Below are 10574 nucleotides of genomic sequence, written 5' to 3' on the forward strand. Positions count from 1 at the left end.
TTCTTGGTGGCAACCTTATCACCATTACTTGTCTTCGATGTGGTGTTATTGTTTATTGTGCTAGAGTTATTGTTGTTAAGAGTGAGTGGCCGTCTTGGAGGCATGCGTTCATTAACAGCATCCAAACCTTTAGCTTCAGCAAATGATGAAATTTGTGGAGTAGCGCCGAGACCTTGGAGTGCTAAAGAGAGATATTTTTGTTTATTAAAAGTTTAAAACTTTAAAAACAAAATAAAAAATACCGCTGTGCAATGAATCTCTGCCACCTGATAAGGCACCAACTGGTAAGGCACCTGTGGGTGTAAGCCCTTTAAGTTGTAAGACACACTCAGATTCTTCCCTAAAAGTAATATTGTGGGTATTGAAAAAAAAATTTAGATATGTTAAAATTATTATGCTTCACCTTAACACTGAAAAGACTCGAGACATTTTTCCTATAGCGCGTATCTTGTTTTTTATGACCTCCTTACGTAGTGCGGAAACTCCAGTTGCTATAAAAAGATATACAACAAATTGCTTACTATAATTACCAGAACTTCAACATACAAAAAAAAGCTTAAGTTAAAAAAGTACGGGTACATACATACAAACGCAGGTGTGTGCACGTTAAAAGCTTTGCAAGCTTTTCTACATTTTTGCTAATGCTTGAAAAACGTCGCGTGAAGCTTTCAAATGCTATGTTAAGCTTTACACAAATATACATAGAAAAATTATACACTTAAAAATATATTTATTTAGTTAGCATATAAACTTGCATTTTACCACAGAAAAATTATATTTATCATTAGCAGTAAGCACTAAGTTCTCTGATTCAAAGCCTTTTGATTCTAAGCCTTTGGCCTAAAAGCATTAACTAATTTAAGTAAATTTTTTACTGGTTCTTACCTGGTTTGGGCGGTGCATTATTTGAGTTCAATGGCACAAGAACAATTTTTTTGCGCAGTTCTTGTTACACCAAATATATTATATATAATATATATATATTTTTGTACATACATACATATATTTTTAAGAAAGAGAAATTATGTTTTTAAAAAAATGTGTGTATTTAGTGTTTAAAAGATATATTTTTAATAATGGAGATATATATTAGATATTCAGTATACGAGTATTCTAAAATAGTACAACACTTAAAGCAATAGTTTCAATAAACAACATTGATTCAGTTATCTGAGACAATATTAACGAATATATAATATAAAAATTGTTCATTAAGTATTTCGTGTAACCGATAAATATATACATATCTTATGATATATAAACTGAACTGAACCCTGAGAAAATGTCACTAAAAAGTGCTTATTGTTTATAAGTTACTAGTAGGCTTAGGTAAACATAGTGATATTAGGGATTTAATTAATCTGCTGGTCCACTGTGCCTTAAACTTTCAAATTATTTAAAATTATTTCAAAATTTTAAAGGTTTTGAAAAGGCCTTTTTTTTAAAGGCTTTTCAAGTGTAGGTCTAAGTTCCTCTTGAGAATACGTACTCATATTGTTCAAGCTATATAATGCATGTATTGAAAATGACTTAAATTTCAATAAACATTCACCATAAATGATTGAATTTTTTGTAAGCATAAAATATGCTTAAAATGTATAATATTTAATACTGTTATGAATAGTTTTTTATAATTCTCATTTAATTTGCTGAATAATTCCTGTAAATGGAAACGATTTTTATTAGTAAGTGTTTACATTTTAATGAAAATTTATGAAATGGTCGTTCAATGTTTTATCGTTATACAATTCTTTCTCTTGTTTTGCTTTAAATTAAATTGAAAAATATTAATCAATATAAACGTGTGAATGGTTTTTAAATCTTTGAATCCCACTTAAGTTAAAAATAATAAAGATCTGGTTATAGATCTTACAAAAAATTTCGATGAAGTTAGGGTAGGCAAATATCAGTTTTAACTCTATAAAAAAAATGCTCTATTTCAATTATTTTTTAAATTAAAAAGATTAAGGTGTGAGTATACTGTTTTCATTCATGAGATTTTTGCAAAATAAAATTACATTTATACATTTAAATTAAAAAAATAAAAATTCAACATAAGTTCATATATTTTTATTTGAGAGTAACAATAGAAGAGGAATTTTTAGATATTTCTGTGTTATATTAAAATGAGATAAGTACAACTTAGTGTTACAAAATGTTTTAATATAAATGAATATATTAATTTCATACAAATTATAATTATATTTATTAAATGTATAACCGTATTATATTAGCATAACCTCAAAAAAGGAGGCCCATAAAATATTAAGGCTCGGCAAGTACTCCAATTGCAACAGGAAAAAGGAAGATTTAGTATCCTAGCATATTTTACTAATCTGTTGTGATCTGTGAGGAAATCTCTCACAATACTGATATTTCAATGAGAGTATTGGATTTCCTTTTTATTTTTGTTTTTTTTTATTTTTATTTTAATTGTGAAAAAAATCAATTAACGTGCCTAAGGATTGATTAAAAAAACTGGGATTAGCAAAAAAACCAAATAAATAATATGATATGATAAATGTTACTGATATTGAAACGAATGATTACATATTCTTAAAATTCATATCTTCGAATTACTTATACCTTCAATAGATTATTGTCGGCGTAACTTCGAGAGGGAATAATGTATAATATTACAGTTTCTACAATGTAATGTCTACAATGTAATTTCTATTACAGTTCAATGTAATAAAAATTTGTTAAAATGATCGACTTAATTTAACTCATACAGAGTTATTATATTTTCGTAATAATTCCCAAACCTAATTAAAGAACAAATTGACAAATTATCTTGAAGCTATTTGAGTCATTAAACTTGAGCACTTTTACTCTATATGAACTCGAAGTATCTTCAAGACCCCTCTTTACGCCTTGACTGGATTATTATTTATCACTTCATCAGACTAAGCAATAATTGACCTCAGATCTGCATACCTCTCCGAGGAGCCTGTAACAATTCTGAGATTCGATAACGCGGTGTTGATAAGTCTGTCAGTTTTCGCAAATAATTTCAGGGCTCTATCATTTATGTAGATAAAGGATTATTATTCTGATATGATATAGAAATCAATAAACTATTTTTCAAATTAGAACATATTAATTAGTTCTGTTTGTAATTCTAATTAAAATTTTAATTGACATGTATTAAAAAATAAGCTTAACAAATTAGATCTTAAGGATTTGAATAATAATTATAAAAGAAATTATTAAACTTTTATTTCTAATTTATCGGTTACAAATAATCGAATATATAAATCTAAAAAATTATATTATTAATAAAATGAATGCTCACCTTCTTCCAATTCATCGTCTGGCCCCGAAACAAGTTCATCATCTGAGCAAATATTCAATATATTCACGAGCATATCAGTGACCTAAATCAAACAAAGAAATCAGCTGATATATTCACATATTGTATATATAATATATAATAATTTTGAAAAATTTCAATTTTAATAATTTAAAAAAATCATTTCAAAATAAAACTGCATAAATCGTTGGTATTTCATGCTTGATTTACCTTCTCGCCAACGAATGGCAATGACCACGTAAATACATCCATAAAATTTGGCAACCAATAGGGATGGGGGGAGCAATTAAATTGGCGTATGTTCATAACGTTATTCTCATATTTAAGTACAGCTGCCTTTTGTCAAATGACATTTGTGTTAATTATAACGAAATTTAAAAATAAATTAATAAAAATGTTATATGCAATACAATCACGAATAATTTTCAGAAATTATTAACGATAAAAATACTAAATACCTTATTGTTATATACGTCTAAATAATTGGGCGCCGAGAAAATTGTTATTAACGAAGGGAACCCAGTCGCTTGATTCTTACGATACATACGATAGCTATAAAATATATGAAATCATTTATATAAACGTTGTTTTTAAATTAAAAATATTAAAGTTAACAAACCCAGCATCTTGAGCTTCATGGGCACGGACTACGGAGAGTAAATTATTTTTTGACAGGAACTCACAGCATGCATTGTAACTGTTAGAATATTTAATAAAATTTTTTTATTTTCTTTTTATTTTTTTTTTTTTTATATTATTAATATTTTATTAAAAGTTCTTTTTCTTTTTATTAATATTTTTTTAAAACATATAATATATCTCTTTATAAAACTTAATTCTATTTTATTTTATCTAAGGAAATTATTTTATTTACTTAAGAAATATGAAAATATTTACCTAAAAAAAAATGAACAACCTCTAACTGAGTTGTGTGTAAAGTAATCGGAATTCTTTTCATTACCAAAATCCTCTAATGGATCCGACCATAGTAGATCACACATTGGTCCATAAGCTGGTGGTTCTCTGAATCTGTCGAGCTATACAATTTTATAATTAAAATTTTTGATAAATAATTTTAACACAATAATTTTTGAATTAAATTATTATATTTAATTAATATAAATTTAATTTATAAATTTAAATATTTAACACAAATTAATATTTTATTTAAAAAAACATTTTTTATAATTCTATATATTAAATAAATGACCTAAGCCCGGTTTAAATCAAAAAACTTATTGGAAATTGAATGCAAGAGAAATTTTTGGCTGGATTGGTTACACCTTACGAAAGCTGTCAAGTAGAAAGCAGTAGAAGAAGAGGAAGGCCTAAGATTACCTGGCACAGATCAACACTAAACGTAATCAATAGGCAATCCACACACCTTGGCAGATCATACATCCACATTGTTAAGCTCATATAAGTGGCAGTAGGAAGGCAAAAATGGAGGCAATTTGTAGATAGCCTATGCCCAGTATAGAAGCAGCTTAGAATCATGTGGAGCCAAGCAAGACTTAATAATAATAGTAAATAATAGAATATTACATTTATTAATTATTATTATTTAAACAAATTTTATGTAATGTGTTTATCAATTTTTTTTCTTTACTTTTCAAAGTTGTTAGTTGCAACTTGAAAAACCTTACCCTGAAAGCATCTAGGGACTTATTAAAGAATAATTAACAACTTGCAGTATCGTATCCAAATTTTTTTATACTAAACTTAAATTTTTACTATTTTTACTATTTTATAATTTATATTTTATTAATAATTACCATAATTTTTTTATGTAATTATTTGCATTACACATAAGAGTCCTAAACATAATAAATTAATTTAATTAATTGCTTAATTTTTACTATACCTTCTTTATATCGTCCAGTGTAAAAATTTCTGGTGATAGTCCACCATGTATGCAAAGGAACTGCTGATTGAGCAGCGCAGCAAGGGGCAGACAATCGAAAGCTTCCATACAGGCATCATACACACGTTCAGAGTATTTGATTTTACCTGTAATATATAATATCATATATCATATGTCGTATATTATATATAAAATTTAACTTTCATTCTTACATTCTGTTTTAAAAGTGAAATATTCTGTTAAGTGTCGGCATTCGTGATTACCTCTTAATAAGGATAATGTCGTAGGATAACAGATTTTTAAAGCCCATAAATACAAAACACACTAAAATGATATATTCAAAAATGTTTGTTATTAATTGTCTGATTGCTTTACTTTAGGCATTCCCAACCTCTATGCTAAAATAACCTCTATCGACATAATCACCCAAGAATAAATAACGCGTTGTCGCAGGTGGTCCACCAACTTCAAATAATTTTACTAAATCAAAAAATTGCCCATGTATATCACCACACACTGTGATTGGTGCTTCGACATCTATCATATTTTTTTCACTCCTCAGTATTGCGGCACCTTCATTTATAATCCGTAATGCTGGCTCCTCTTCTATTCTACCTTCAAGTTGAAAGTGTTGCCTCAAGGCATCAAAATTTGGTTTACCAGTTTTTGAGTCATAGACTTCATCCATTGTAAGTTTATGTACGGGTGCTAGTGGAACATCTGTAAAAATAATATTTAATTAAATTATTAACTGAATTTATATTATTTTATTTAAATAATTTTATTTCTTAAATAATAAAATCTATGTAGGAATGTGAATATTTTACGTTCTGTGTCAAATCAAAAAACGGTATGCTAAATATGTGTTTAGTTCATTACTAAGTAATTGCTATTTTAAACTCTGGTTAACTTTAACCAAAACATTTAACTGAAAAACATTTCACCGTTTATTGTTTCTGCTGGGTATAAGACGATCTATATTATTCTATTATTCTATATTATTCTAAGTTCAATATATCTTAGACTTTAGTATACATAGGGTTGCCATAGACTTTAATATATAAACTAAATTACAAAAAATTATGAATAATTATTATGAAAAATAATGCCACAGTTTCAGCTAAGTTTTAACCGGAAAATATTGAGTTAGGTAAAGTAACTGGAAATATTATTAACCGGTTGATTTTCTTTGGTTAACCGATGATTGAAGTTTCTTTGATGTATTTTCTTCAATTTACTCTGATTTTCGTTTGGATTCATGTTTTTCAAAGTAGAAATTTTTTTTCTACAATTATATGTATTAAATAAAGCTATTTAATTATAAAATTGTATGTAATAAGTTATAATGATAGAATAATACAGATTAAAGACATTTTTTTTGTTTTGTGAGTTAGTTGTGAGGAGGTGGAATGCTTTATGCACCGTAAAACCAATCGTCGCCGGAATAATGTGTCCGACTCCTATTTTGTAATATACGAACTAAAACACCTACTCTACTTTGGGATTTCTCCGCTTTCGCATTACTTCAGGGAGGATCCCTTATAAGTTGACCAAATGCTTCTCGTAAAACCTGTCTACAGGCTTCCACTCCTGATCAGAATTGGAATGTCATCAGATTGCTCTTCGTTTTAGATTAGTTTGTGTCTAGATCTTTCTTCTTTTCCCTCTGTTTATTTTCGATGAACTGTGTGATTTTGTTCCAATTTTCTGACGAGCAGAAAATTTCTGTCATTTTTTTACAATATTCTTGACTATGAAGTGACCTACATATTCTGCAAGTAGTGTTCTTTTTCCATGTCATCTTTCGCAGTTGAAGAAAGTATGTGCAACATTGTCCTCGATGGATTTGCAGTATATACAGTTGGGTTGCTCTGCTTTTTGCATTCTGTATAGATATTTTCGAAAATATCTATGACCAGATACGAACTATGTGACATTATAGGAACTTTCGGAATTTCAATAAAATATAATATAATAATATATAATACTATAAATTAACATAATAGTAAAATAAAAATAATCAGGCCTATCTGAATCGCAAGGGACATGGGAGTTGTTCCCTTTCCCAATCTCCCCTATTCTGGACAATAATTTGGTATCTTCCCTGGTCCAATTCCCATCTATGTCTAATCGCATGAAGAAATGGGAGTTTTTTCCTAATTTATGCACAATTTTGTTGTGTTCAGAAAACTGCTGTACCTGCCTAGCGATTCAGACATAGGAGCTGTGTGTTCGGGAACAGCGTGGGAATAGGGAGTTTTTTCGCTGGGAGTATTCAGAATAGGCCTGAATATAAATAAAGACAAATTAAGTTTTCTTTAAACTTAATAAATAATATAAAAATATTATTATTAATTATAATTAAATTTAAATCACAATTTTAATTTCCATATATGATTTAAAATATTTTAGTGTAAAATATTTGTGACCCGCACTGTTAAACCAATGATATAAACTTTCAAGACATTTTGTTAGAAAAATTAAAATTATTAGTATAATTCTGACTACCACTATCACTATTTTGAAAAATAGTGAATGAATGGAGCAGACTCTTAAGAAATATTTTCGGTATACCACTCAGTGAATTTAAAGACTGGTTAAGAGACTGGCCTTAAAGGAATTTAAGAATAGGAAATAAAGATTTTAAAAAACATCATTCAAAAAACCTTGTTGTGTTGGTTGTCAAAAATTTGATAATCATCAAATTGATTATATTTTTGATAGTTCATGGGAGAAAATTAGGATCTGAGTATCTAGTGAAGAGTTTTGTTTGAAGTTTCATATATATTTTTTTGATTTGCTTCAGATTATAATTAACAATTTATATCACAAATTATATAAAATTATATATAGTGTTAAATTGGAATTATGTTAGGGTGCTGCTTGAAAGAATAGACTATTGCAAGCAATGAATTAAAATGTTTATTATTTATATAGTCAGTTTAGTATATTAGTTTTAAATATTGTTTTTAATTTTTGGTTAAATTTCAACTAAAGACATTTTAATTTTTATAAAAATAAAAAAAATTTCTAAAATCTGAACGGCTTTTTTATTTTTAGGAATTCAATTGCCTTAAAATGTCACACTTCAATATAAAATAAATTAAGTTTTTCACAAGGTTAAAATAATATTTTGTTTGATTTATTTATTTTAATTAAATGGTCATAGTAAATTTTTACTTTGTGCCGATAAATGACAAAGTCAAGTAAAATTTATTAAAGTGCATATAAGCAAGGAAAATACGAAACGTTTTTCTAGTCAAAGACGCATCGTTTTGAACTCACATGCAACCAAGAGTACGAAAAGATACTCGTCTATAAACAAAAATATATATAAAAATATACAAAAATATTATTAACTTTGCACATTAGAAGCACAGAAAGCATGTGTTTTTATTTATATTTTATTTATATATCTGTCATTTCTGTTTTTGTTGTGATTTCGTTTGTTTTTATTGTAGTTTTCACACACTCAAATATGAGGCGAAAACCACAAAAAAATCAAGAGTAAATATTCATTCACAAATAATTTAAATTTAATTTTAATTTTAATTTTGTGTATTTTTAAATTTATTTATTTTTATTTATGTTTATATTTTTTATATATTTTTTGTTATTTTTTGTTTGATGAGTACATGTATCATTTTGTGGAGAGTGGGATTTCGTTGAGTTAATTTAAGCGTTTGACTGGCAAGGAAACGGAAACATCTGAACTAAAAGTTTTCAAAATTTTTCGGAGAAAAAATGTTTGAGTTTATGTTTTTAATGTTTTAAATTTAACCCGGAAACGAAAAGTAAAACATTTATTTTATAAAATTATTTAAACTATAAAAAAAAATACCTAAATTCAATATATTGTATTAATATTTATAATATCGAAATAATATTTCAAAAAAAATGCTGTTAAAAATCAATAAAAATCAATGTTGGAGTAGATAATTAATAGGCGATTAAACGGTTGACTCTTCTCAATGAACTAGGAGCCTGTTTGATTGTATTATTATTGAAAAGAAAGACCTTAAAGATCTATTGCGCCCCTTAGTCGGATTAGAGCGATTCTCCAAGTCCGATTTCTTTAATAAGTTACAGTATCTTTCTCTTTCTATCTAGTATCTAGCCTATCTTTTCTAGTCTTGCATCCTTATGATCCATAAAATACCCGCCTAGTTGTTTCTTCTTTTACGCATCAGTGCCGGGCATTCCCCAAGCACATGCTTTGCAGTTTCTCTCTCTTCTGCACAGAAACTGCAGTTTGAGTTGGATTGAATTAATAACTTCGATAGGTCAATAATCAATCGATCAATAATTCCACAATAAACCTTAGGTTATTTTTTGATTGTGCTATGCAAACTTTAAAGCATTTTAGCTTGTAAGTCCCTAAAATTATTTTCGATTGTGATAGTCTTGGTAGCATTTCCTAATAGAGTTCTTTTTCTTTTTTCTCTGCGTCATAAAAATGAATAGAGTTTGATTGTAAATAGCCCATAACTTCGAACAGAGAAGTGGATGTTTTTATTAACAATTTAAGCAAGAAAACTTTTTTGCTTTGTTAAGAAACAAAACTTCCAGGGCTACATATGGCAGTAAATTAGGCAAAATAAAGCGAAAGCAAGTGTTATATATTATCAGGCCAGCTCTTAAAAGAAACTCTAAATTTAATCGTTATCCAGCAGCGTAATTATTAAAGTAAAGAAGAAAGGTCGATGTCGAATTATTATATAGATTCCAACAAAATAATATTCACAAGAGTGGTAAAGGATGAAGTTAATGAACTAAAAAAGAAGTATTTTTTATTTCAAAGGTCTATTTAATTCTTTTAAATAAATATCTAACAAAGTTTTCATGTTAATTCAATAATTTTCAACGTTTCTTATGCTTGACATTTTATAAACTTGTCTCTAAATAGTAATCATCTACCATGGGTGTTATAGAGGTGTGCATTAAGTCACGGGTGTCATACTACTTCTATTGACAACGCTTTCTGTTTACATAGATACGTAGTTTTTGTAATTACACTACCCATATATACTAAATAATTTTAAACTGTGTACTAAATATGGAACATACTGATCAAATATATTAGTACATTTATCGTATTAGAATAGAACACCTGAACTCTTTGGTTCGAACGACTTAATATTCCTTACTATGATTGTCATAATTATAGGTGTGCGAATCTAATAAGTACTCATAGTTATGAATCTAATAAGTACTCATAGTTTATTAAAATAAAAATTTTAATACTCGATAAATATTTCTATAAATTCTATAATTTTTTCTAAAAGTCACATGAACTTTTTAATTTAACTAAACATTTACAGATATTATAAGTACAGACAATCCAGGGGTTCAAAAATTAGCTTAATAAATATATTAAATAATTGTATATTATAAATA

At 27.3% G+C, this 10574-nt stretch overlaps 1 protein-coding gene across 1 annotated transcript in view; it reads right to left on the reverse strand.

Annotated features, from left to right (window-relative positions):
* Positions 1-8: 8 nt before the first annotated feature.
* LOC119677437 (serine/threonine-protein phosphatase 2B catalytic subunit 1-like) overlaps positions 9-10574 on the reverse strand; it is a gene marked incomplete at its 3' end in the record, with an annotated part of 12274 nt that continues 1708 nt past the window's right edge. The window contains exons 2-13 of the mRNA XM_038088778.1: positions 5569-5897; positions 5390-5501; positions 5178-5323; positions 4211-4350; positions 3933-4010; positions 3772-3865; positions 3524-3649; positions 3296-3377; positions 886-945; positions 404-491; positions 243-340; positions 9-181 (exon numbers count right to left, since the gene is read on the reverse strand). Of these exons, the coding sequence (XP_037944706.1) occupies positions 9-181; positions 243-340; positions 404-491; positions 886-945; positions 3296-3377; positions 3524-3649; positions 3772-3865; positions 3933-4010; positions 4211-4350; positions 5178-5323; positions 5390-5501; positions 5569-5897 (1526 nt within the window). The remainder of the gene's footprint in view (positions 182-242; positions 341-403; positions 492-885; positions 946-3295; positions 3378-3523; positions 3650-3771; positions 3866-3932; positions 4011-4210; positions 4351-5177; positions 5324-5389; positions 5502-5568; positions 5898-10574) is intronic.

This window comes from Teleopsis dalmanni, chromosome 2, assembly GCF_002237135.1.
Source record: "Teleopsis dalmanni isolate 2A chromosome 2, ASM223713v2, whole genome shotgun sequence".
NCBI classification, from domain to species: domain Eukaryota; kingdom Metazoa; phylum Arthropoda; class Insecta; order Diptera; family Diopsidae; genus Teleopsis; species Teleopsis dalmanni.